Source organism: Astatotilapia calliptera, chromosome 17 (assembly GCF_900246225.1).
Source record: "Astatotilapia calliptera chromosome 17, fAstCal1.2, whole genome shotgun sequence".
In the NCBI taxonomy this organism is placed as follows: Eukaryota; Metazoa; Chordata; class Actinopteri; order Cichliformes; family Cichlidae; genus Astatotilapia; species Astatotilapia calliptera.
Window position 1 is genome coordinate 4,105,541 of NC_039318.1, and position 27,851 is coordinate 4,133,391.

Consider the following 27,851-nt stretch of genomic DNA (forward strand, 5'->3'; position numbering starts at 1 on the left):
TTTAAAAAGTCAAACCGGACCAAATTAAAATATATATTTCCATTACTTTGTGCTTCCTGTCTTTTATTGTTATTTTTTCTTTTAATCGTCTTGATCTTGGACTCTGGTACTTTGTAATTGATGTATTTTCAGATTTCACAGGGCAAGCACTGCTAGCCTTGCTTGCACGGAAAAGACAGGGTTACTACTATACAAAGCATCCCCCTTTTCCCCAGGTTTAAAGGTAAGAGGTTTTATTGTCGAATGAACAGAATGAACTGTGATTTACACCACACAATAAAATTCACTGTCACATACAAGCTAAATCTTCTAAATCCCCCCCCCCCCCCCCGTTTTCTGGTCAGTATACTCAAAATGTTTTTTAGTGTTTTGTCATTAATGTTGCAGATTCAAAATCAAATATAAAAGTGTTCAGGTGCCCTTTCGGACATATAATCAGTTTGTTTTGTCGGGACAACGCCCACTTTCACAGAGTAAAACGTGTATCCGTTTTTTCCCGTGAATGCGTGTATCTTACTCATAGCAAATCTTCGCTGGAATAGCGCTTCTTTGTTGTTGTATTTTGGGTCCAACCAGCCAATCAACATACGATTTTGCCCATGAACGCCCACCAGTTTTGCGAGCCGCCCAATCAGCGAGTCCTCACGACGGACGCCATCTTGTCCGTTTAAAGCGGCGGTGCTCGGGGTCCCTGTTGGCTGCTGTTGGGACCTGTTGCTCTGTAGTTCCGTGTTGTGCAATGGACGGGTGAGTTATTCCACAGTCTCACGGTGACACTCCGCTTAAATGTCGTTTCTGCTCTTTCATGGAAACCCGGGAGCACCGGGGTTTGTCGGAGGCGCTGTAGCGTGCAGGGAGCGCTCCTGCTGTCGCGGAGTAGTCGCAGAAGTGAGTTTTGTGCTGGGAGCAGGAAGCGAGGCTAGCACAGTTAGCTGTGCTGTTAGCTCACGGTGGGCCGTGCTCTGCGGGCACCTACCTCTCTTTTCCAAAGTCCCACATCACGGCCGCAGTGAAGCGCGACCCGGTTACCCGCTGAGGCTCTGCTCGGGGACGTTTTGGAAGGTTGTTGGTGATGTGTATAGGATACATGAGCGGTGAGAAGTAACCAGAGCACACAGGTTAGAGGCTCACGCCCATTCTGGTTTATCTTGCCAGGCAGTCGTTCACGTGAAACAGTAACAGTTAAAATTTAAAAAACTAATAAAAGCATAAATTAATAAAGTGGCGTCACTTGTGTCCCGAAATATGGAGCTGGCCCTCTAATCCTTTAAATGCGGAAACTGTACTTTAAAGTGTGTGTGTGAGCGAGAGAGGACTGCTGTGAAACTCCTAATTGTCATGTTTCATCTGGAGTGCATTTTTAAAAGCTGTAACACACTCGTAGAAGTCGCCATCAGGAGTGTGCGTGTGTTGTTTTCTGGGGGTGATTTTGTTTTGAGTGTGTGCTCAGGTTTAGATGTAAAGTAGATGGTGTCTTGCTTTAGTCTGCTGGATTAGGTAAAAGGGCCTAAAAGTGGCTGTTTTTCACAGAGTTCAGTTGCAGCGATGGTGAATAGGAGAAAGCAGCTTTGTTGGTGGAGGGAGGGAATGTGAGGCCTGTAAGCCTGCTGCTGTTAAACTGTGTGGACTGACGGGGAAAAATAGCAGCGTTATTAGCGTTGATCACACCGGTAGCTGTGTCCACTCATAATATAATGCGTGTCATTTCAGCTTCAGTCAGGGGGCTGTGGAGCATTCACGGCCCTGATGGAATATTTGTGTTTCGTCAGGACTCATCCCTGCCCCGAGGGCTCCTCTTCCAGCTGCTCCTCATTGAGCACAGTGGTGTGGGCCTCAGCCTGGCCAGCCGGGTTTCACTTGCTCTGGGCCATACCTTAGTGTGTAAAACGCGTTTTGTTTTTTGTTTAGTTTGTTCCAAGCTCTTTGTGTCATTTATTCATTTTCATATCGAGGCGTCTTTGGGTAGGTTTGTTCAGCAAACCTTTATTTTTGAGACTGACCCATTGTTTGTACATTTCCTCCAAAAAGCTGTGGGTGAAAAAGGGCAGGTTTCCTTTGACTTGCATCCGATAAATCAGTTCCACAATTACGTAACTCTCACCTCTGTCTACAGGCAAACATACTCTTTAAGGGGAAAGTGAGGAACTTGAGCATACTGGATGGAAGTTTGTGTGTTTGGGGGGGGGGGGGGAACAACACCAACAAGTCATGTTTGGAGTATAGCCTGCAGTCCATGTTGATAAGTCAAAGCGGCAGCAGAAAGGATGTAGATATAGTACCTGTGTGTGAGAAAGTCAAACTGCTGTTCAGTGGACTTGTGCACTGTGTGCTTATAGTAGTGCTTTTAAATTTATTTATTTATTTTTTTTACACAAAGGAATTTCTTGAATTGGAATATAATTTATCGAGTAATTCGAAAAATTCTCCAAAAAAGTCTTTGCTTCAATTAATGCACGGCTCTGTAGCGCGCCGTTGTTACCATGGAAACAAGAACACGAGCGTTTCACCCCCATCTGCGATTAAAAACAGACCTGCAATGCAAACGCATTTAAGAGCAGCGTGTGAAAATAAAGTCTGAAAACATTAAGCCTCTAGTTTTAAACAGAAACAGACACACACAAGAGGCGGAGCCGTTACCGAGACGGGAGCTCACGATGAGTAAAAGAAAACTTATTTGTAGCATCCAAAACAGCAGCGCTGTTCCTGTAACCACCATTAAAACCTTTACTGGGAAAAAGCTCGCAGGAGCCCTTCATCAAAGCACCCGATTAACAAACTCCATATGTAAAGACTGTTCGTTTTACACTGAGATAAATCTGCAGTATACCTACAGAAGTTGTATTAAAATATGCAGATGAACTATTCATTCAGTCTGATACATGTTTCAATGATACAGCCTGCTGCAGGCTGTTGTTTTACATATAGACATACCGCAGCAGACAGGGGTGAGTCTAAAGGGGGGCATGGGGTGTACTAGACCAGATTTATTTCAAGGCTTTTGTAACATGTTGTAACATTTTTCAGATTAAAAGTGAAATAGTGTAAAATATTTTATTAATTCAGTTACATTAATATTTAAAAATATATAAATAAATTTTCTTCACAAGCCAATAAATGTATTTTCTTTAAAAAATGTATTTTCTTTGCAAAGACCTCCCAGAGCCCTCTAATAGTTTGTTAGCATTGCTTGACTTTCACGGCAATATCCGTGTATTCAAATGCATTGTAGTGCAATGCTGATGTCTCCACACGGATTTGGGATAAATGTCTGTGCGTTTTATTTTGTTTTTTGTTAGGAGCAGCTGTTCTGATAACTGTGACTCTACAGACTGTGTAACAGGGGCCGTCGGGATGCCACCATGTTCCCGACAGACAGGAACTAGAATTGAAGTCAAAGCTTAGTGTTGATGGACAGAAAGACACCAGCACTCCTGTGTGTGTGTGTGTGTGTGTGTGTGTGTGTGTGTGTGTGTGACTGTGTTCACACCACGGGTCAGTACACTCTGTCAGTTCTCTACACATCCCGGCTTATCAAAGCCTGGTCATCTGATGATTTGCTGATAAGAGCTGATGGTTTGCTTTGGCAGTAAAAAAAAATTTCTTCATCTGTTCACTGTGAATCCATCACACTTTTTATTGATTTAGTTTTAGTTGAACTTGGTCTAGGATTTCAGTCCTATCCATAGTTGATAAAGCAGCTGTGGAGCACATTCGCATCCTGTATCTCCTGTACTTAGTGACCATATCCCATGTGACTGGCAAGACGCTTCAGCTGCTCAGTGTTCACAGCCGCCTTTACTGGTTGGTTGCTGGAGCTTTGTAATGATTTGGTCTGAATGAGAAATTATGATAGTGAATAAGCAATAAACACAAGTTTCGGGTCTTAAGTGCCTCAAGTGTTCTAATGTCCAACTGCAAAAATTGGTTTCAAAAACAGCAGAACTTCTCAAGCTTTTGGGTTGAGCGGCCACTCCTGTGACCTCTGACCTAAGGAAAAAGGTTGGTGATGGAAAAGAGGGTGCAGGGTTCAGTGAGGTGCAAGTGGCTCTGACTGGCTTCAAAAAGCTGCGTCTCAATAGGCAGCACCTCCACCGTCACCAAACTATTGTAGCAGTCAGAGCAGTTGGAGGCTGCGTGGAGCTAGTATCCATGTGCTGCTTGTGGAAAAGGTCTGCTTCAGACTCTGCTTCATTCTCTTATCACCGTTTGGATCTTGTATGAAAAACACTTGAGGTTGCCGTGAGGTTTTTATGGAAAAGGTGAGGTGCACACTGAGGCAAGCAGGTGCTGAATAGAGATGTCCCATCTGCAGGGCAAACCAACCCGCCGAGCTATCGGTCCCTTGCCGATCGCTGCTGCCTGCTCGGCCTCTCTCGGCTTCTGTCCACCTGCTCCCGCACAGTCTTCAACATCATCACCTTTCTTTTTCTTTTTTGATACCTCAGTGAGACTCATTCTGTGTTGGAGTTTTCCCTGGCTGCCTCTAACACGCTGTCTTTTCTTCACAGCAGTGTCCACCACGATATAACAGTTGGCACCAAGGTAGGCACCTCTGCTTCCTCCTCCTCTTCCTTTCTGTCTGGTTTCTTGCTTTGTTTGCTGCTGTGTCATCACTGAGTGTCTGAATAGATGGAGATGCTGCCATCTGGAACAGTGCAGAGCTTTCTCCTTTAATCGTTGTGGAGGTGGCTCCCTTGTCTGTCTTTTGAATGCCCAAAGCCCAGCAGTAATTTGACCTCAGGTACAGTCCAAAACTGGTCTGTGGATAATCAGTTTATTCAACAGCAACATGCACATGCATGCATGCACTCTTAAGCAGCATGCTACTGCTGTTGCACAAATCAGCCACTCAGCAAAGATCCTGTGGATGTTTGTTGTCATTCCTGTGGACTGTTGAAAAGTCCATCACATCAGAACTTTCACTTTGAAAGTAGTCTCCTGCAGTGAGTGCTTTTCAGGTTCTAGATGGGCTGCAGAGTGTTTTTGTAACTCCTAATCAAGTCTTCTCTGAGTCCACTCAGAGATGCTGTTGATTGCTAAAAAGCACTGACTAAACCAGCTGTGCTCAGAACACTCTCACAGCTGGGCAAAGGTCATGTGGTCCAGTTATGTCTAAGAAATGTGTTGATCTGGGAGTGTCTTGAACTTTACAAATCCCCTATTTAACCTATGTACAGTCTGATGGGAAAAATGGACAATGATGAAGTGTCATGTTGAAATGTCCGATATTTCCCTGTATTTCCTAACTGCTAAAAGATCTCGTCAGAGCCGTCCTCCAGCATTAGGGATAAGAACTAGGAATCCATATTAAAATAGTCCAAGTACCAAATCACTAATACACAAACAGCAGACTGTTTTTCATTCTTAATTTGATGGCAGAGGTGATTCTCACAGGTGATTTTGTGTCCACGTTCTATGCTCTGCTTCTCCGACAATGAGGTCAGACACAGTGCAAGGACTCAAAAAGTCCAGAGTTAAAATCCGTAGGAGTGTGGTGCTGCGGCAGAAATGGTGCTGTGACATACTTGCTGTACTACATTTGAAGTGCAGCCGAACTCACTGACTAAAATGGTGTGAAAGTGTAAATGAGGCAACACGAATGTTGATCTGTAAATTATTGGATGTTGTTTGAAGGGAACAGCATCATCAACATAGCCTTGAAGCTCCAGTGCAAATACCAAACTAAAAGAGTGGTTTTCTTAGATGCATAATTTAAAAAAAAAAAAAAGAGTAATGGTTTGAAGCTCTTCCTTCAGTCGTCCTTACCAATGTTTGCACAAATGACAGATTTTCTAGTAGCTAGCTGGCAGACGCCTATATCAAACTCGTACCTGCTGGCTTTCGTGTTAAGATGAAGAGTGTGTGAAAAGTGGCTACAACCACTATTTTGTCCTTACCAGTGTTTGGAGAGGGGTATCAATATAGCCACGTGTGATTGTAAGTGGTTCTTATATAGTGCTTTTCTACTTGAGCACTCAAAGCACTTTATACAACATGCCTCAGAAAGAACTTGAGCATAGAAAAAGTGCTTGTATGGCTGACTATGTAATAATTTTCACTATTAATATTGGTGTTAATAAAAAACTCCCCATATTCTTCATAACCCAGCAGTGTCAATAAGTTGCTATAAGATGATTCACAAATTTATTTAATAAGAATTTTCCTTTAGCTTATTAAAACCTAAACCTTGTCTGGGTTTAAAAATAAGTTGGTCTGAAGTGAAGTGCCTCCTTCGGCTTTAGTGATTGGCTAGTACACTATAAGCACAAATATCGTAAACAGTGACTCCCTGGTGTTCAGCAGGTCTGTATTCAGTCATTAAACTGGAATGCTGCTTGATCTCTCTGACTTTTCCGGCATTGAAGCCGCGTGTCAGATTACAACAAGTCCTCAGGTACATGACTGCTGCTTTTCATTCTTCAGGAGCACAATGAATAATAGAACATGATATTATAGCGGCATCAGAGACGTTTATTTGTAAGCAGTAGATGTGAAGTACTCATCCTTATTGTGCATAATAACAGGCAGGTTTTTATTCAGCTGCCTTGAACATGCAAACCTGGAAAATAAGTCAGTGTTGTAAGAAATGCAGATGGGGTGTGGATCTGTGACCGTGACCTGTGGGGGTTTAACATGTACTTATTAAATGGACTGGTTCTTGTATAGCGCTTTTCTATTCCTGAGCACTCAATAGCTTTATACATCTTGCTTCATTCATCGATTCATACAGGTACCACCACCTAATAGAACGCGCTTAAAAATGGAGTCGACCCGTGCCGACCCGATCCGAATAGGTACTAATGGAAAAGGCCCCCTTGACAGCATCAGCACATTCCCCTTATCAACACAAATTTTTACATAAACGCATCCTTATTCTTATTCAGGCCATTCAAGGTAGTAATCAAAACTAATCATGGTGCTAATTAAACATTGCATTAATTTTCTATTTTACACATTTTTTTAAGGCAGCAGCTGTCTATTATTTTATTGAGTAATCTACTGATTATTCCATCGATTAATCGGGTAAGAAATGCTTATCTTATTAATGAGCAATAATAAATATTCATTATTGAGAATGCATCAAGATGCCATATTAAAGTCAAAATTTTTAAAGAAACGATTTTCTTGAATGTAAAAATATATAAATGATGTCAAGTACAGTCAAATAAAAATAAGACATGAAATGTACACTAAGGCATAAAAATTAACCTTTACTCTGTGTTCTTGGAAGAGTTTCTGACATTAATAGGAGACAGGTTTTTGTGCTGCTGAAAACGGACTTTATGATAGTGTAGATGTTGATCAAAATTAATAATAATAATAATAATAATAATAATAATAATAATAATCAGTCGCTCAGTGTTTTACTAGCCAATGTACATTTTTATTGGCTTGTGAAAAAAACATTTTTCTGCATTTTTAAATATTAATGTAAATTAATTAATAAAATATTTTACACTATTTCACTTTTAATCTGAAGAATGTTTCAAAAGCCTTGAAGTAAATATGGTCTAGTACACCCCATGGCCCCCTTTAGACTCACCCCTGTTTGCTGTGGTATGGCTATATGTATAAAAGAATGGCTACTGTCAGTTGATCTGCATATTTTAATACAGCTTCTGGAGGCATACTGCCGATTTGTCTCTATGTAAAACAAATAGTCCTTATTGGATTTAAATTGGAGTTTGTTGATCGGGTGCTTTGATGAAGGGCTCCTGCGAGCTTTTTCCCAGTAAAGGTTTTAATGGTGGTTACAGGAACAGCGCTGCTGTTTTTGGGTTCCAGAAACACATTTTCTTTCACTCATCTCGAGCTCCCGTCTCGGTAACTGCTCCGCCTCTTTACTCTTCTGCATGTGTGTGTTTAAAACTTTAGGCTTAATGTTTTCAGACTTTATTTTCACACGCAGCTGTTAAATACGTTTGTATTGCAGGTCTGCTTTTAATCGCAGATCGGGGTGAAACGCTTGCATTCATGTTTCCATGGTGACAACAGAGCTACAGAGCAAAGAAATTGTGCCAAATTTTTATTTGTAATTTTTTTAATATTAGAATTACTTAATAAATCATTGCAGCCTTATTATTATTATTATTATTATTATTATTATTATTATTATCATTATCATCATCATCATTTTATAAATTCAGATTCTTTGGACCACTGTTTGCACGGTCCTACCAAAATAAAGTCGCAGCTTGAGTTGAAGCCCGGCAGTTCATGTGATTCTAGTTGTTTTATTAAGGTTTCTGTTACCGAAAAAGTATTGCTCACAGTTGTGAATGTGTGTGACATCTCAGCAGCCAATACTCACATTCCTCAGGTCACTCTTTGGCAGTCACGTTCAGTGTGTTTGTCGATACAAGCTAGAATCTAAGCCAAAATCACGTGAAGGTAACAAATAGCTGCGATCTAAGAGCAGGAGGAGATCTGAGAAGGAGGGATGTTCTTTGATGATTACAGCTCTCCTGTTTCTTTCTGTCTTCAGGCAAGTCATTTAAAACCATTCTGAGCTGGTATTGCATGTATTCCGTTAGAATACGTGCAGCACCTTCATACTGCTGAAATTGCAGCGAAGCAACTTAATCATGGTATTTATTGTCAATCAATCACATTTCTTTAATTTTGATCTGTGTCAAACAATTACAATGTCTCCTTTATTAGGCCATGAGGCATCAAGCTGTAATGTTTAAATGCATCTAGTCAGAGCTCTAATGGCTGCATTCATAGGGATCATTTTGTGCAGAGTTGCATGGTATGTGAAATACCACATTTTATATAAACACTCAGAGCCTGAAGGAGAAAACATGGCAGATGGGTTCAGCTTTCTTAATGAAGAAAGCTGAGAACCACTGTGGTAATACCTTCTATCTCCAAAGCCCTTTTTCCATTAGTGCCTACTTGGATCGACTGGTTTCCCATTACAATCTTGTACCACCGATTGTGCGTGGTCATTGTTATATCAGCATGTCTGAGTTTGATGTCATTATTTTGCAATGCGAATTTTACAACAAAGGTGGATGTCGAGGCGATGATGTACCTGCTGCTTGGCCTGTGACTTTTCATCAGACTGAGGAATACGGCATTGTTTTTTGTGGCCATTTCCCTGAGAAAAATGCAGGTACTATTTTAGTACCAGTTATTATGACCTAATGAAAGACCCTGAAAACCATGGCAGGTCGATCCGAGTAGGTACTAATGGAAAAGGGGCTCAGCTGGAGTGTTAGGTTTTATCAAGCCAGCCACCACAAAGCCAACACTGGCTGTGTTTGTGTTGAACATCCGCTACGATCAGAGGGGAATACTACATTGGGATCCTTGTTTTGGAATGCTGTAATTCTGGGACGATCAAGATCTTTCCCACATGTGGGAAACTTCCTGACATTTGGCTGATATCTGATTATCTGCATTCTGGGATGTTTGAGCACTCGTCGACTGTGAAGAAGAACACCCTTTAACACGAAGCAACTTCCTTACGAGCGCCTTGGAGAGAGAGTCAACTATTTGTCCTACCTGGTTACAGGCAGGTTCTAGTGCTTCTATGACTTTGTCATCGACTCTCGGTCCACATTCCATCATGGAGAAAAATGTACTTTTCCTAATGACTCACTGTAGAGTAATGTGCTTTACCTGAATTTGAGTGATGGATGAGTGGAAGACCTATTGCTTTAACGTTGTCTTAATGTGTTGTCTTCATCCCCTTTGTCTTTGTTGTCTGCGTTGTCTTTGTCACCTTCTTTCTTCTCTTGTACTTCATCCTCCCCTTAAAGTGTTTTTGGGGTGAGTCAGCCATTGCGTTAATCACTGGCAGGCACATAACTAAGACAAAAACAACTCCCCCTCAGTCTAAATGGATTACAGTTGGGCACATAATGATCATCCAAACTCTGGTCTGTACATTAGTGATGAGCTTTCCCTGAGTTTATTCCATTTGCAGTATGGCTCCAGAGGAAGCAGCAGGTCCTCTGTAATTACATGTGGATAAACAGAGTTGTGGTTTGACTGTAACAGTCTGTCAAAACCAGATGTCTGTGTGGATGCGCACAGCTATGGCTCTTTTGTTTTGCTCCTCAGTTATGGGGCAGGCTGGCAGTTGGCATCTGTCAGACAACAGATGGAGATGGCGATAGAGGGGCTGGATGGGGTGGCACAGGAGACAGAGCAGGGCTCAGGTTTCTGCAGCTTTTTATTATTCATCTGATCACGAAGTTGACAACAAATTTGTGAACATAAAACCTCCTGCTTGGGCTCATGTATGAGGAAAGATTCTGGCAATATCAGAAACGTATTTTGGGGGGGCGGTGGTAAATCTGCTCACATATTGACACGGAGCATGAGCAGTGTCAATGTGTGTGTGAATGATAGAAAGTGCTTGTATAAATGGATGTGAATGAGGCAAGTTGTGAAAAGCGCTATATAAGAACCAGTCCATTTAATAAGTACATGTTAAATCCCCACAGGTCATGTTCCACACCCAATCTGCATTTCTTACAACACAGACAAACTTATTTTCCAGGTTTGTGTGTTCGAGGCAGCTGAATAAAAACCTGCCTGTTATAAGCAGTCACAAAAATACAGTTTACACAGCTGTAGGCAACTGAAAAGCTCAGGAGTTCGAGTGCTTCGGATGTTTTGTGATAAAGGTAACTTGTAACTGTGCCAATGTGTTAATTGTAACTACATAAACTTTGTGCAAATTAAAGGTTCTTTAAAGAATTTAAAGTGACGACTTTAGCCTGAAGTTTGGTGCACAGTAGAATATGTAGGACATGCATGGTGGTGTTTTAGTAGTTTTGACTTTTGAAAATCTACTCTCAGTAATAACATTTAATATTGAATTAAGGTCCTGATTTGGAACAACATCTATAGCAGTGCTGTCTTTACCTCTTCTAGTTGAAACACAACTTCAGAGACAGACACACAGCTCGTCCTCACTAACAGCTAGAGTAGTTAACGTTCATAACACTGAACAGGACTTAAGGAGAAAGTTCAGAGGTCAGTAAAGGTCCTGTTTCATTAACACTGAAGTATTAAAGGGTCTTCATACATGTTAACCTGGCTGACACATATGGTAACATTAGCCGTTTACTATTAGCAATTACATGATAGCTACATTGGGGGGGACCGTGGTTTGATCCCCAGCTCTCTGTCCTGGTCGTTGTGTTCTTGGGCAAGACACTTCACCCACCACCTACTGGTGATGGCCAGAGGGGCCGATGGCGCGATATGGCAGCCTCGCTTCTGTCAGTCTGCCCCAGGGCAGCTGTGGCTACAACTGTAGCTGCCTCCACCGGTGTGTGAATGTGAGAGTGAATGAATAGTGGAAATGTAAAGCACATGGAGTGTCTAGAAAAGCGCTATATAAATTTATTATTATTATTATTATTATTATTATTATTATTAGCCATCTGTTATCATTAGTACAGTGGCTAGCAGACTGTAGTTGGATAAAAGAATCATTATTGCAGGCTGAACAGGTCACAGATGGAATATTGAGCGTTGTTGGTGGATTAGTGGATTAGATACATTTAGAGGCTGTCAGGCTGCTGACTGTACAGAGCAGTGAGAACTGTGGCTGAACTAATGAGAGAGCTCAGAGTGTGATGAACTCATCCAAGCTAATAAAGAGTGAAATTTGGAGAAGAGGTTTCAGAACTGAGCAGTGTGACCTCACGGTTGTAGCCAACTGTGGGGTCACTTTTAAATAGCTGGCAGTGAGCAGTTAAATCTGTCCCAGTGAGTGCATTTAAAAAAATAAAATAAAAAATAGATAGATAGATAGAGGCAGGCTCTATTTTAGCATAACTAATACCACACTCCACAAAGTCGGTACTTACGGATTTTGGAGCTGCAACCAGCTTTCAGTGTTGGTTTTTCTGGCTTAAAGTTCAAGTCAAGGTGACTGTATTTATATAACACGTTTTAAACAACGAAGTTGACCAAAGTGCTGCACATTAAAAAAGTATATAGGAGCTTCTAGCTGTGAGGCAACAGTGCTAACCACTGTGCTGCCCCTGATATAAAATAAGATGAAATCAAACGCATTTCACACGCAGTACTCGAGCTGACTTACCTTTGTTTGAATGATGACTTGTACGCGTTGACTCCACGGGCAAGGTACGAAAATATGTCAGACTACGTCAATAGCGGTTGGTCTTCAGGGTTTCCACGGCCGTATTTCATACGGGTCCATGTTTCCAATGCACATTATTTTCTGCAAGTACCGCTGCTTCGCCTCTGGACGCAATCGGTCTCTATACAGTCCATTCTCTTTTGAGCTGCTTTTAAGCATCTTTCTTGTAGTCGTCGTTCCAACACAGTGTGTTTGTTTTGATTCGTAGACCCCGAAAATGGCGCCGCACTCCCACAATGCATTGCGGTGTGACGTCAACTCCAAAGTCCTATTACCGTGAATGGTATGATATGGTCCAGCCCTACCCAGGTGCCAAGCTTTAAAAGTAGGCAATAAAATCTTAAAATCAATACTAAAACGTACAGGAAGTCAGTGAAGGGACGACAGGACCGGGGTAATGTGTTCATGCATTTAAACACCTGTTAAGGGCCGAGCTGCTGCATTTTGGAGTAACTGCAAGTGGTGAAAAGATCACTGTTAATACCAAAGTATAGGGAGTTGCAGTAGTCCAGGCAGCAAGTGATAATGGCATGAAAGCATTGTGTGCTGGAAAGGGCAACGATTGAGCTTAGCATGTCTTTTATTGTGTGTTAGAAAGTGTTTAGGCATAGTTAATGGTGCTGTATGATTGTGTGTGACTGGGTGAATATGACCTACAGCAGAAAGGTGCGTTTACCATTCATCTTGTTTTGCTTTCTAAGACTAAGACATGGCCGCTATAGACTGTTTCTTTATTGACATCTAGTGGCAGCAGCATTACTGTGTGCCCCTAAATTCTGCTTATTTTCTACAAGTTGTGTAGTTTTCTTCCCTTTTGCCTTTTGCTGTAAATGTTGTACCCACTGTGACCTGGGAAAGAAACAAACAAACAATCAAACTGTTAATCGATGTATCAGTTACACGGCAGGGGGACTAAACGACTTTTGGATCAGACTCTGAGCCTGTCAGCAGAGCTTAATGTCACGGTGTACAGTTGGTGCAAAGGATAAAGAAGTAGCTGTCTGATCACATTGTTTAAACCTAAAACACGAAGTCAGTGGAAGTGCAGTCCAGAACCTGCCCCGGGCTGGATGATGTCAGGTACAGCTCAGGGTTCTGCAGAGGAAAGCAGGTTTTAACAAACCTGGATGTGGACTTCACTGAGACAGCTTGGGTCACATGTTAGCAAATAGTTTTACATCCTGTGTATGTTCGTTTGTATTTAGGCAGTTTTACAAAGGGGAAACAAATATGTCATTACTTTCTATAATATGCTGTAGCCATCTGCCAAATATGATGACTATTATTTTATGATATATTTGTAATATTTTTATGTATTTTTCATTTATTTTATTATTTTTATTGCAACTGTTGTAACAAAAGTATTTTCCACCACCATAATCATCATAAAGGAGATATAAATGAAGCCCTGGTACCAGGACTCTCAGAATTTTATCCCAAAAGTCGGTGCATGGCTGTTTTGCAGAGCAGGTAGACGGAAGAGGAAGTGCATAAATTAAATGCAGCAGCTGGGGTCTGTGTGCTCTTGTGCTAACCCGCTGTTGTCCAGGAAGGCTTGGATTACATCTAAGCGATGCACCACTTAGTTTAACTTGAGATGTATGAAAATCCCAACAGTTGTAAACAGTTTGAATCCTCGAATTTTTTGGTTTGATGGCGAGATGTCTTTATAATTAAAGCCGTTGGACCTCACTTGTGTGGAACTGCAGTTTAATCACAGAACTGTTCTAAAGTTTTGCTAATGAAGAGCAAAAACAGGATCTCATGCAGGCGAGAGCTTTTCACATGTTTGGGACAGATTCATTCACTGCTCTTCATGAAATCTTCTCTCGTCTGTCCCCGTCAAAAATGCAAAGGCATCACTTCTTGTTTGGTATCCTAATTCTGTCCTGTCATGTATAAATGAGGTGCATACTGACTGAGGAGAAGAGGTCAAACTGAAGTGCTTCTGTTGTTTCAGAGAGGATCTGACGAACTTTGCTCCAGCGTCTCCAACAGCCCTTATATCATGAGCACCACAGGTCAGAACCCACTCTGCACACGCGAAGGTGTTTGTGTCAATGCACAACTTTTAATGGACAATATTAGCTTATTGAGTTTTGAGTTATATGTTTTTCCAGACATGGGATGAAGTAAGGGGTTCATAGTGTAAGATGACTTAAGATTCCTGACTATGAATGACACAAAACTCCTCTAGAGTCCAGGAGTGAAAATATGTATTTAAAATGATCAGAAAAATAATTATTATTCAGATTTTCAGACAGACTATCTGCACTCTGAAAGAACAGATTGAAATATCCATTAATCTCATATAAATACTTTTTTTTTTTTTTTTTTTTTTAATGTAAAAAATATTGGACAGAAATGGTTTCATGCCGGTTTACAGGCGGATGATAAAGACAGAATCAGCAGTGTTAACACAATAAGTTTGAAACACCACAAACTGATGGGAGTGTTCAGCACCAGGACTCCTGTCTCTGCTTTGATTCATTTAATAAAAAACGGTTTCCTCTCCTCTGTAGCCAATGGCAACGACAGCAAAAAGTTCAAAGGTGACATAAGAGGTCCCAGCGTGCCATCCAGGGTCATCCACATCCGTAAGCTTCCCAGCGACATCACAGAGGCGGAGGTGATCAGCCTCGGAGTGCCTTTTGGAGACGTCACCAACCTGCTGATGCTCAAAGCCAAGAACCAGGTACACACTACAGCGTCCTGTGAGAGTGTATTTCTTTTCCATCCACAGTTCACAGGATCCAGATAACATAACTTAGTTTGGTCGCGTCTCAAATTGAGATGTGTTTTTTTTTTTGTTTTTTTTTAAACATGTACAAAGAGACACTGATCAATACTAAGGCTCTCAGGTCTACAGATCTGTGTGTTGAGGAACTGCATCGTGAGCAGAACTTACATGTTCTGTGTCTCTTGTCTCTTCTTAGGCCTTTTTAGAGATGAACTCAGAGGAAGCAGCTCAGAACCTGGTGGGTTATTACTCCACCATGGTGCCGATCATCAGGCACCATCCAGTCTATGTACAGTTTTCCAACCACAAGGAGCTCAAGACTGACAACTCCCCAAACCAGGAGGTAACACATACTACTGTTAGCGTCTTAACAGCTCCGTCCCTCTGCTAGCACCTTGTTAACCCCCCCCCCCCCCCCCCTTTCCTCTCTTCTCTTTCAGAGGGCTCAGGCGGCTCTTCGGGCTCTGAGTTCATCTCACGTGGACACGGCGGCGGTGGCTCCGAGCACAGTACTGAGGGTGGTGGTGGAGAACCTCATCTATCCCGTTACCCTGGATGCTCTGTGCCAGGTATCCGTAGTGCACCACAGCAGTGTGCGTGCATGTATGTAGATCACTGCTTTGATCAAAGTCATGACAGATGGAGAATAACTGTGAACAGACTGTTCTAAAGTTCATCTATAATAAAACGGCAGTTAAACACGCACCTTTTCTGTGCTTCGCTCTACCTGTTTTACTCCAGCATCAGGTGTTTGCACTAATGACATGCTGTCAATTCCGCTAAGAAGTAGTTAAGTAACAAATTACTTTAGCAGGAAAAGAGAAGATAACCCGAGCAACACTCGGCACAAAACAGAGCAGCAACACAAACAAACCAGATGCAGCATAAAATGATGACCTGCAGTACAGGTTGGTTAGCAAGAGGCTTGCAGATGTGCAGCAACTCTTGGCAGGCTAAAACAACATAAATGAGATTTAGCAGTTTGGTGTGCAGACGGTATGGTGATCAGCTGATCTGTGGGGAAGAGCTGAGCGTGATGTTGTCCTGCCTGTTGGATTTGGTTTATTTAGTGACTAAACTAAGCTGCTGTTTGGTCCTCAGATCTTCTCAAAGTTTGGCACCGTGCTGAGGATCATCATCTTCACAAAGAACAATCAGTTCCAGGCTCTGCTGCAGTATCCGGACGGCGCGTCAGCCCAGGCGGCCAAACTGGTGAGCATGATGGTTCCCAGTGCTTTTGTCGCTTCTACTAAATGGTAGAAGTAACGAGTGTTACTGCTGCGCTGTTTCAGTCTCTGGACGGTCAAAACATCTATAATGGCTGCTGTACTCTGAGGATCAGCTTCTCCAAACTCACCAGTCTCAACGTCAAATACAACAACGAGAAGAGCCGAGACTTCACCAGACCAGACCTTCCCACTGGAGACGGCCAGCCCACCATGGAGCATACGGCCATGGCAGCCTTTAGTAAGATCCCACCATACTGATGTAACATCACTACAGCTGTGCTCAGCTGAGGCAGAAGAGAAAAAAAAAAGTACTACACCAGTGGAACTGAGGGACAGATTTAGTATGGAAGTTGTTCTCTGACACACACAGAGACACTGCAGACATGACATGTGAGTCAAAAGGGCATCAGAATGCTCTCAGTGCTCGTTTCAGTCAGTGAAATGAGCAGAAACTCAAAAGAAGATCAATTACCAAACTGAATCCTGCAATACTACTCTAGATGGCAAGAATAAAAATACTGAGTTGAAATTATCATTCTAGTTGTCTGTAATAACCTAAACTGATTAAAGTCCAGTAAATCAATTCAATTCAGTTTTATTTAGAGATACTGCACGAATGGGGGGAAAAAAGCAGTCCTACATATTTGTTTAATATGTGCATTGAAGGACACATCCTGGTTAAAAATTGTATGATTGATTTGTGGTGGAATCTCACTACTTTGCTGAGTTAAAATCCAGCCGGTGTTTCTTGTCTGCAGCTCCAGGCATCATCTCTGCTGCACCGTACGCTGGAGCCACTCACGCTTTCCCACCAGCCTTCACCCTGCAGCCTGCTGGTGAGTGTCAGTGCTAAGAGAGGATGTCTGTTAGATGACACACACTTTGAAAAGTGATCACCTTGTTTTTTGAGAATGACCTTTGCAGCTGCAGACAGACCCAGCAGCTGAGTTATTGTGATGAAGCCTTTAGAGGGTTTTCAGTTGCTTATCCTTAGGGAGGAGTCTACGCGTTCCTTATCAGTGTGGAAATAATGGTTAGGTTCAGGATCACTGTGCATGGGAAACCTGTTGCATTCCCTCCTTCCTCTGCACCTGAGGAAGTTAGGTCTCATGATTTAATTCAGGGATGCAAATATTTTCCATATCAGTTCATCTGCAATTATCATTTGTTCTCCACATACCAGAAGTGTTGAAGCCTTAGTGTATGACTGTGGGTTGTGTGACGCATCTCTGGCAGCTTGCAGATTTTTGTTTACTTGTCTCAACTCTCCCAGTGTCCTCCCCCTATCCAGGCCTTGCGGTCCCCGCTCTGCCCGGAGCCCTGGCCTCTCTGTCCCTCCCTGGGGCCACCAGATTGGGATTCCATCCAATCCCTGCTGGACACTCTGTCTTGCTGGTCAGCAATCTCAATCCTGAGGTTAGTGATTGTCTCCCTACAGGCTGTTAATTCATGTATGTGATTGTATCTAACCTGCACTGATGTCACCAGTCTTGCTACAGCTTTGGACTAGCCTGCATGTTTTTTTTTTTGTTTTGTTTTGTTTTTGTTTTTGTTTTTTTTAGAGGATTTTGTTTTCTAAAGCTTCAGTTGGTCTGAACATTCAGTATTTTGGACATGGAGTGAGATGTAAAGTGTTTTCAGTGCTCTGTTCCACCTGGATTTTAAAGTTCTTCATGTTTGAATCAGTTAGTGGAAGTGGAGCAGTGAGTGCACAGGAATTAAAAAAGGAAAAAAAAGGCAGCTTGGATCACAGCTCAGCTGCAACGTGCACAGCGGTGGTCCTCAGAACCGCCTCTCTCTGACACGGCTTGATGTCATCTGTGGTTTCTTCACCACTGCGGTTTATTTCTAAACGCTACCACATAATCCACAGCTGTGAGCAGCATACAGGCCCACTGTGACCAGTATGACGCTGATGGACTGTTGAGCCACAACATTAAACCTACCTGCCTAGTGCTGTACATGCACCAGTCTGCAGTGTTGGGATACCAGTTGACTAACTCATCAGGATGCTGATGGTGGGCCTGCCTCCCACTCCAGTCCATTTTTGATCAGATTAGGATTAGGATCTTGGTCATGTGGAGCCCACACCCTCTGGTTCATATGCCCAAATAGAAAACATGTGACTATTGTCAAGCAAGTTCTTAACAGTCCAACATCCCCAACAGAGTGTCACTGTTAGGGATGTTCCCAATCTAATGGAAGGGGTTAAGCATTGTCTATACAGACACTCCGTCTTTAAAATCCATTTAAAAGCATTCGTCACATTCTTAAATGTGTGTGTGGCAGCAGTCACGTGCCTGTGTACACATTGCAGTGATCCAGTAGTTATGTCCCTCTGCTGTGACTCAGCCAGCTGTTCATCTCCTACATCAAAGTACTGCAAGGAGGAATCCATGGTACTGAATAGGCCAATCACTGTCCTGACCTGACATTTAGTGGCATTGCAGGGAGCTGCAGGTCAGATACCCCCTGTGCTTACAGCATAGGAATGTTGTAGATTTGCCACTGCAGCAGAAATCCCCACTAACAGAGCGGTGCACCTCAGTCTGGTTGTTAAATGATGGGAAATCTTTCTGAATTCTCATCATTAAACGGTTTGACTTCATGTTTGTTCGTCTCCTCTGACACTGATGTTTTGCTCACAGATGGGTTTTGCCTTTGATTCGGGAATTTTTTTTTCATATTAAACTATGTCATGACCCCTCCCCTACCACACACACACACGCCTGTGCACTCATGTAAAAATGTTGTTCTCATATTGACATTATCTGTATGTGATCCCTCCTCCAAAGGTAATTAACCTTCTGATTGACCCTGCACCTGTCTTTTTTCCCCTTTAATTTGTTGCCATGGAAACACCTCGGACCCTGCACCTGTCCTGCCCTCCCACCTTTACCTGTCCTGTCCCTCCGCTGCCTTCTCTGCTGTCTTTAAAGAGAGTTACGCCCCACTGCCTCTTTATTCTCTTCGGTATGTTATTACTAGCTTCTTATTTTGAATTATCAGTACCACATGGTTGTTCTGATTTAATTTTTATTAAAATTCTGGTTTCTGTTTGGTTTTTTTCCCCCCTCTTTTTCATTATTTTTGGTTTAATGAAAAATGGTGTGTACTGGTCTTGTCAGATTTTGTGTGTTGAATTGAAATTTTCACAATATTTGCAGCTTTTCCTCAGTGGTTTTCTTGCCAAAAAAGGTCATGTTTGTACAGAACCCTTCATTTCTTACCAAGTAGAAACTAAATAGCAGTAGAGGCTTTTAAAGCCTCTTCTAATTTTCAGGAAGTGCATCCTTTGGTCAGATGAGATGAGACTACACACTGCTTGTGTTTGGAAAAAGAACGTATACAACCTGAAGAGCACTGTCCCCACGATGAAACCGTGGGGGGAGTATTATGATGTGGAGACGCTTCAGTGTATCTGGAATTGAAACAAAACATACGTCACTCTCGGTGAAGAGCCAAAGTAAAGTTTTTGACTGGCCTACACAAAGCCCTGACTTTAATCCCATTTAAAAGTTTTGGGGTAAACTGAAGACCAGCGTCGATGCAAATAGACCACCAAATGTGGAAGATCGTGAGACTCTTTGTGGTACAGCACCCTCTTTGTAACTGACTTTACCTGGCAGTAGTCTACAGCTTCTAGCAATAACTCACCAAAGCACTTTATTTCTTTGTATGAAAGGAGCTATACAAGCTATATACATACCAGTCCATTCAAAAAAATGAGTCTTCAGTGTGGCAGCTCAATCCTGGGGATTTGAATCAGGGGTGTGCAGTAGTTTTCTGTTATACATACACTACCAGTCAAAAGTTTGGACACACCTTCTCATTTAATTGTTTTTCTTTATTTCCATACATATTTATTCATGCTTTGCACACTCTTGGGATTCTCTCGATGAGCTTCATGAGGAAGTCACCTAAAATGTTTTTCCAGCAGTCTTGAAGGAGTTCACAGAGATGCCGAGCACTTGATGGCCCTTTTGTCTTCACTCTGCAGTCCATCTCAATTGGGTTTAGGTCAGGTGACTGGTGCAGCACTCCAACACTCTCCTTCTTGGTCAAATAGCCCTTACACAGCCTGGAAGTGTGTTTAAGGTCATTGTCCTGTTGAAAAATAAATGATGGTTCAACTAAACGCAAACTGGATGGGATGGCATGTCACTGCATTGAACTTCAGTTCTTAAAGTAATGATGAACTGTTGTTTCTCTTTACTTAGCCGAATGGTTCTTGCCACAATGAGTTCTAACAGTTGTCAAATAGGGCTGTCAGCTGTGTACCAACCTGATTTCTGCAGAACACAACTGATATTTCCAACCTGATTACCGTAAGAAGGCAAGAAATTCCACAAATGGATCCTGACAAGGCACACTTGTGAAGTGAAAACCATTTCAGGTGACTACATCATGAAGCTTATTGAGAGAAGGCCAAGGGTTTGCAGCACTGTCAACAAAGCAAAGGGCAGCTTCTTTGAGGAATCTAAGACATATTTAGAGTTATTTAGTATTTCTTTGCTACATAATTCCATATATTTGACATCTTCAGTATGTATCTACTATGTAGTGTCGCGAAATCGATCAATGTAGAGTAGTGTCACAAACCACGGAGGCCCCAGAAAAGTGCAATCAAACGTTGAGTTTATTAACAGCCCGGAGAAAACATCAACATATGTCTTCTGACCAAAATACATGTTGTGGACACTTATAAAGCAGTGGGGTACACGCCCCCCCCATGGCGTCAATGACAGATTAAAATAGGTTCCAGACATTAGTCACAGTTAATCGTACATTTTTAATAGCTATAAGCAGACATAGAACTTCTCTTTTCTATAACAGCTTCCATACAAGGTAATAAACTTCAAGCCCTCAGGGTCTCTGAGGCTAATTATTGACTCTGATCATCTGTTACCAAGTAGAATAAAATATAGTGAGACACCAAATGAGTTAAGGCCTCAGGCCAGACACATTCCTAGATTATATGTATTATATGTACTGTAAGCATGCATTGCAGTTATCCTTCTATGTTCTAGTTTCCATCAGCATGTATCACCTGGACAGTCACGCCAGTGAAGCTTAAGACCCTTAATGAACTCAACATCAACTCAAAATAAGCACAGATATGCAATGTGTATAAAATACTTCCAACCGTACTTGTAATAAAAGTTAACATAATGGAAGGATCCTCAAATGGACATCTTCAATAAACAACTGTAATGCAGTATCAATACTGTGAGAAATATTATTAGATGAAATAATGCTGTAAAGAATGTTATTAATGCAGGTATAATGATGCAGATTATATGGCAGCAATAAAAGAATTTCTGTATCTCCACAGTAGATAGTAGTTAAAATAAAGAAAATCATTGAATGAGAAGGTGTGTCCAAACTTTTGATGGTTAGTGTATATGTGACTAAGTTGTAGTCTGAATGCTTAAAAAAGCATTGAAATGGATATGAAGCCAATGAAAGACAGAACTGAACGCTGAAAAGAAGTCTGTGGTAATAAGAGTTGGAACATTACTAATGCAGCGCTGCATTACTGCACTATTTATCTGCAGAGAGTAGTTTTACTCTCTGCAGATAAATAATCCTTGTATTTAGCCAGAACACTCTGCAAAGAACTTTTGTCATATTTTTGAGATTTGCAACATTTTTACAGTTTCATAAGAAAATCGCTCAAGAGACAGTCATCAGCTGAGGGCACTCTTCTGTTTTCTAGGACATTTTGGCAGTAATGGGAATTTTCAACACAACAGGAAACACTTTGCGTTAATGTGTCGTGTTGTTCTCGAGTTCAGGGTCCAGCTCTTAGACGAGCGCTGCCTTTCAAACTTTGTGCTCTGAGTACACAGTTATCATTCAGTTGGAGTCAGAAAGTTTGAAAGCAAATATTTGCTTTAATTCTTTAAAAAATGTAATTTTTAGTTTGGGCCTAACACTGTGAGGAGCTGCATTTATTGTGTCTTGTCATTTGATTGTCTGTTTTTAATTTTGCATGCTGGGGTTTCTTACATTTTGCATGTCCTCAGTGCTCAATCAGTGCTTTTGTTTTATTATTTTATTTATTTAGTTTTTGTCCCATAATTCATAGCTCCTACACGTTTTTGTTTGTTTGATTTTGTTTTGTTTTGGGTTTTCCCCTCTGACCCTTAATTTTCCTCACTTGAATTTTCCTGTATTTAACCATTCAGGAATTCCTGCTGAGTTCACGCATTTGTAAGTTCCTTTAGTCATGTTTGCTGCTGCTCCCCTCACTTCTGGGGTTTGTATGCAGCCCTTCAAACACAAAAGCCATATTTGAGCATTGAGACAGAGGGTCAGTCGCCTGGCAGGCTGCAGTCAGTCCAATACACATCTTCCTGTAGGGCTTGGTGGCAGGGAGGGTTGCTTTTCTATTTCCTGTGTGCCAAATAACCCGGTCCTCTTTATTTAAGGTGTCTATGGAGATGTCATGAGAGTGAAGATTCTGTTCAACAAGAAAGAAAACGCTCTGGTTCAGATGTCTGACAGCACACAGGCTCAGCTAGGTAACACTCTGATTTTGAGACACCTGAGAACCACACATGTGCAGAGTATTAAAAGAGTTAGTGCTGCTACATGAGTGTTGCAGAAATGTCTAAAAATGTGTTGTTTCTGCATCTTCTAATTTTAAATGACTGATGAACCCAGATTGTCACAGTGGTCTTTCATCTACCATAAAAACCATTCTTAGTCTGGAGTCTACAAAACTAATACCCTCATACCTCTGCTGGTGCACTGACGGGGAGCACGTCATGGGTTGTTGCTATTTTGTTGACGTTGCTCTCAGCCATTAATTAGGCCCTCTGCTGATTCCCTCAGGTCTTTTTACCTGCCCAATTTTAACATACTAAAGAAGAACTGACTAAGGCTGACAGTCAAATAAACTGGTACTGATACAAGTTGATAATTGTTGTGATCAACTTGTGATCTGTGATCACGACTCTCAACCTCAGCTTGGCAACAAAACACATTCCCAAACTGAAGTGTAAAGTTTATTCAACATCTGAAATGTTGTCGTGAGCATTGGGTTAAGCAAACGTGTTTCATTATAAAGTCAGTTTTTGTATTGTATTGTATCTTTATTTCAGACATACAGGAAAAAAAACGATATATACAAGTACACATACTTGCATTTAAATGTACAAATACAAATATATATGTAAATACACGCACGTATGTGCTCAGACAAAACAAAAAAAAGAAAATAAATATAACGAAATAGTCTAAATGACATGAAATTACAATTAAGTCTGAAATGAAGTAGGGAGAAGTATAATATACTTATTAGTCCCTACCCCATGTTCAACATTCTATTGTTACCCCTAATTCCCATCATCACTTACCCCACACAATAAACAAGGAATGAAGGACATGTATTAACATAGCTACAATGATATATACATTTTAGGATAGTTACATTGACAACGGGTGATCAACTTGATTAGTTTCATATTCTTCCAAAAGCAGTTTTTGAAACATCTTTATGAACTGACTAATGATTGAACATTGCTGTAGGTCCACAGGAAAACTGTTCCACAGTTTTACCCCACAAATGGTAACGCAAAAGGTTTTAACCTTTATCCGTGCTTTATGAGTCTTCAGATTTAATTTTCCCCTCAGTTCATCAGAAATGCTCTTGACTCCAGACTAAAACAAAAGGAAGAGATGAGGAGTGTTCATTGCATTGGAACAGTGTCTCTAAAAGGAGACCAGAAGAACTAGACTCAGGCTGTAAAAGGCTGTGTTTGTATGTGTACAGCCATGAGCCACCTGAATGGCCAGCGGCTGCACGGGAAGCCTCTGCGCATCACTCTGTCCAAACACATGAGCGTTCAGCTTCCTCGCGAAGGGCACGAGGACCAGGGCCTGACCAAAGACTACAGCAACTCCCCCTTGCACCGCTTCAAGAAGCCCGGCTCCAAGAATTATTCCAACATCTTCCCGCCTTCTGCCACCTTACACCTTTCCAACATTCCGTAAGTCCTTCAGCTTACTCCAAACTGAGAGGTGCAGCTGACCCCAAGATGGGGAAAAAAAAAACTGCATTCCTCAAATCTACTTTGCTTGTGTTTGTAGCCCCTCTGTGGTTGAAGATGATCTGAAGATGCTGTTTGCCAGCTCAGGAGCCGTGGTCAAAGCCTTCAAATTCTTCCAGTAAGTCGCTCCTTTACTGTCTCGGCTTCTTAAACTCGTGGCTATTGATTCGTGTCATCCATTTAAAAAAAAAAAAAAGCCCTGCACACCCTTCAGTCTGTTTGTCTGTCTCGTCGTGTTAATCTGTTTGATTAGCATATGTACAAGTCCTTGTTTTCAGGAACATGTTGTGAAAACACATTGTGCCGGCTGATGTTTGCTCCTATTTATTTCTTAAATGGCCTGTAATTGCTGGCCAGTCAGTAAATGGGTTTGGTTGTGGACTTTGTGCCCCCTTGCAGTAAAAGACCAAAATCTCCTTCAGTCTTTTAGGCTCCTCTTGGAGTGTCCAAGCAGCTTGTTCAGTGTGTGCGGTACTATTCATCCTTCCCCTGAATGTCCTGTTGTTGCTTTGCCTCAAAACAGTCTGAATGGAAGCTCTTGTTCATTTCTCATACAGGAAGGACCATAAAATGGCTCTAATCCAGGTGGGCTCTGTGGAGGAGGCCATCGAGTCCCTCATAGAATTCCACAACCATGATTTGGGAGAGAACCACCACCTGCGAGTCTCCTTCTCCAAATCCTCAATCTGAGCCACCATCTGAATCCTTAGAGTCAGCACGACAGTATCTACCACACTCCAATCATTCCACCACATGTCTGTAGAAAACACAGTAGAGTCTGGATTAATGTTAAATTATTATTATTATTATTATTATTATTATTATTATTATTATTATTATTATTATTATGCTTCTGCTTTTTTTTTTCTGATTCTTTGCCTTCTGACAGAATTAAGGTCTCTTGAGGAGAAATCTGACTTTATTCTCTCAAATTTTATAAACTAGAGAATAAAGTTGTAGTTCTGACCTGTTCAGGCTTTCTGCAATAAAGCCGGAGTTCTTCGGTTAGTCAGAATTCAGACAGCAATGTACTTTTTTATCTCGTCTTTGGGCTTTGTTCCCACACCGAGGGATCAAAGTCGACCTTCTTATCCAAAGATGTTACGTTTTTCAGATTCAGACTTTTACTTTGATCTTAAATTAGCCCAAGTTTTACACGTGACCCTGTTCCTTTTTAGCTCTCTTTAAAAGTTCCAGCTCTGCTTGTAAACGATCAATCAGAGGTCAGATGTCCGCTCAGGCCTGCAGGTCCAAGTGTGGCCCCGTAAAGAGAAGCCTGGCTAGACCTTCACATGATCCCTGTGCCTTATTCCTGGAGTGTGAATGACCGTGATTATGTCATGTTTAAGAGAAAGAGGGAAAAAAAAGTGAAAAGGTTTACTGTTAATGAGCTGTATTACAGATATATCTGCGTTTTCTGTCTCTAGTGTTTTGTACCACTGTGTTACTGTAGTGTGAAACAAGAACTGATTGTCTTTTTAGCAGGTTTGTTGGGTCTTTAGTCCTAAATGCATTGTTTTTCTTTTTGATTTCTATATTTCTGTGTTTGCAATCATGTGTTAATCAAATGTTGTAGCAATATTTTAATCATTCCTGATATAACTGTTTTTGTGTTAGGTTTTTTTTTTTGTGAGCTCGGCCTTTCACGGCGTGCAGACGAATGTTTTGTCTAGTTGGTGAATCTGGTCAGGTTGTCTTGTGTGTCGCCTTTCTGGATGGTTTTATTTATAAGTTTGTGATCCACTACAGCTGAAACCAAAAATGGCCTTCAGGATGCAAACAAATATGTCTGCCTCAGGTTTCTGGTTTTATGGACTACAGAAAGACTGCAAGCTGTTTTCAGCTTTCTTATTTTCCTGTGAGAATGCGGAACGTTTTTATTCATTTCTTAATCGCAAAACCAGATGTTTGGAGTGCCTTTGACGCAGCACTGAGTTGTAATCAGGCATTAATTTATCTGTATACTGATGTGACAGTTTGGCAGGGAGGAAGCCCACAGTCCTCCGAAACCATAAAATGCTGGTTTGATCTGTTTGTGTCTTAATATGAATATTGTTATTTTGTCATTCCAGCTGCTCAGATGTTCAACTGAACTTCAAAAAGACAAAGATTCTTCACTGACCATGGTTCATTTAAACAGGTTCATTGTGGTGCCTTCAGTAGAGCTGGGAGGGTTTGTGTGTTCACTTTGTCACTAGGTGAGGAGAAAATGGTGATTGTGTCCCTGTTTACTCCCTCCCTACATACCCAGACCAAAGGTCCAGGTGGGCGGGTCATTTCAGAGTCAAACAAATAAACTAGCCGCGTTGCACCTGAATTTGAACATGACAAAAGCCCCTTCTCCATTAGTACCTACTCGGATTGACTCGCCACAACCCGACTCGGATCGACTGGTTTTCCATTACAATCGAGTATTACCTAATGTGCGTCATCGTTGTTATAGCAACCCCTCCCAAGGCCCTGTGACGTAATTAGTATGCGACACAAACGCTGCAACAAAGGTGGCAGTTGAGGCAACAGTATACCTGCTGGTCAGTCTGTGGCCTTTTGTCAGACTCAGAACCACGACATGTTGGTTTTTTTTTTTTTGGTTTTTTTTTGTAGCTATGTCACTCGTTGCTGGGTTTCAAAAGTGGCGGTTTAGATTTTTGTGAATGAGACGGTCTCATGACTCATCAAATGAAATGACAGCACTGACCAGCCAGTCGGTGGCATGCAGTCTGAAATAACATTTAGTACCTGTTTGGATCCCTTTGAATCCCTGCCAAGTAGGTACTATTTTAGTACCTGGCATTAGGAGCTATCACCTAATGGAAAACCTGGCAAGTCAATCAAATGGAAAAGGGGCTAAAGGTACATCTTACGAGGTCCCTGCACGTTGTGATTACGGAGTTTGTATGGATGTGCGAGGAATTTGAGACGGTTTCTAAAATTCACAGCTATACGTAACAGGTGGGCACATGTGTCCATCAGGACTCTGAGACATGTCAACGATAACAACCAAACCCTCATGTACTGACACTTTTTACCATCTTCTTTCATTTAACTTTTCAATTGGCTTTAATTCTTACTGCGGAATTAAAATACTCAAGTTCGTATTGTTGGCAAGAGAAGTCTGAGCTCCTAAACACACGTGTTAAAAAAAAAAAATCCCAAAAAACCCAACTCAGATATTGAAGACACATGTTCACTGAACACGAGGGTGTTTGTATTGGCGATTGATCAACTTAAACTGTCCATTTTCTTCCACTATCAGACTGTGATGTGCAGTTCAGGGTTGTGATAAACCAGCTCATTGCAGTTCACACAATGTAAAGCTCAAACCTTTCTGATTATGTGAGGTGCAAGTCTGAGCTGAACCTGACTGCGGTTACCACAGTGTCAGGGACCTTCACCTGTCAAACTGATAGACGTGCTGCATGCTGTTCATCACTACATGGAGGCTGGGAGACATATTAGGACACAGTTCCCTTTAATCTATAACTGCAGCCTTTCCATTGGGACAGATCCCACAGGTGACTGGAATGCATCACAAAACCTGGTCAGGTGAGGTGGGAATGGGACCAGTCAGTAACAGGAGGGAGGGGCATTCAGCTGTACATACACGTTTTATACCACAGTTCAGTGTCTAAAAGGCGATTGTCAGTTTTCTATCTGATGAAATCTGTATATTTTGATTAAAGTGTGAAATCGGT

General features: G+C 41.6%; 1 protein-coding gene across 2 annotated transcripts; it reads left to right on the forward strand.

Annotated features, from left to right (window-relative positions):
• The first annotated feature begins 640 nt into the window (after positions 1-640).
• LOC113008808 (polypyrimidine tract-binding protein 1-like) lies at positions 641-27,851 on the forward strand. Of its 2 annotated transcripts, none has more exons than XM_026146606.1 (15): positions 641-747; positions 4,509-4,542; positions 14,091-14,151; positions 14,653-14,825; positions 15,067-15,213; positions 15,311-15,439; positions 15,972-16,082; positions 16,163-16,337; positions 16,858-16,935; positions 17,373-17,515; positions 19,039-19,072; positions 22,534-22,626; positions 23,880-24,096; positions 24,197-24,274; positions 24,714-27,851. In XM_026146606.1, the coding sequence occupies exons 1-15, from the start codon at positions 740-742 to the stop codon at positions 24,844-24,846; spliced, it is 1,614 nt and encodes a 537-aa protein (XP_026002391.1). In that variant the 5' UTR covers positions 641-739; the 3' UTR covers positions 24,847-27,851. The 2 variants fall into 2 exon arrangements, with proteins under 2 accessions (XP_026002391.1, XP_026002392.1); XM_026146607.1 differs by having other exon boundaries at positions 17,391-17,515.

Bases quoted from the DNA above. Each gene is read 5' to 3' on its own strand.
- LOC113008808 (XM_026146606.1), top strand. The intron at 15,440-15,971 runs GTATCCGTAGTG...TTTGGTCCTCAG, and splicing joins CCCTGGATGCTCTGTGCCAG to ATCTTCTCAAAGTTTGGCAC. The intron at 16,083-16,162 runs GTGAGCATGATG...GCGCTGTTTCAG, and splicing joins CAGCCCAGGCGGCCAAACTG to TCTCTGGACGGTCAAAACAT.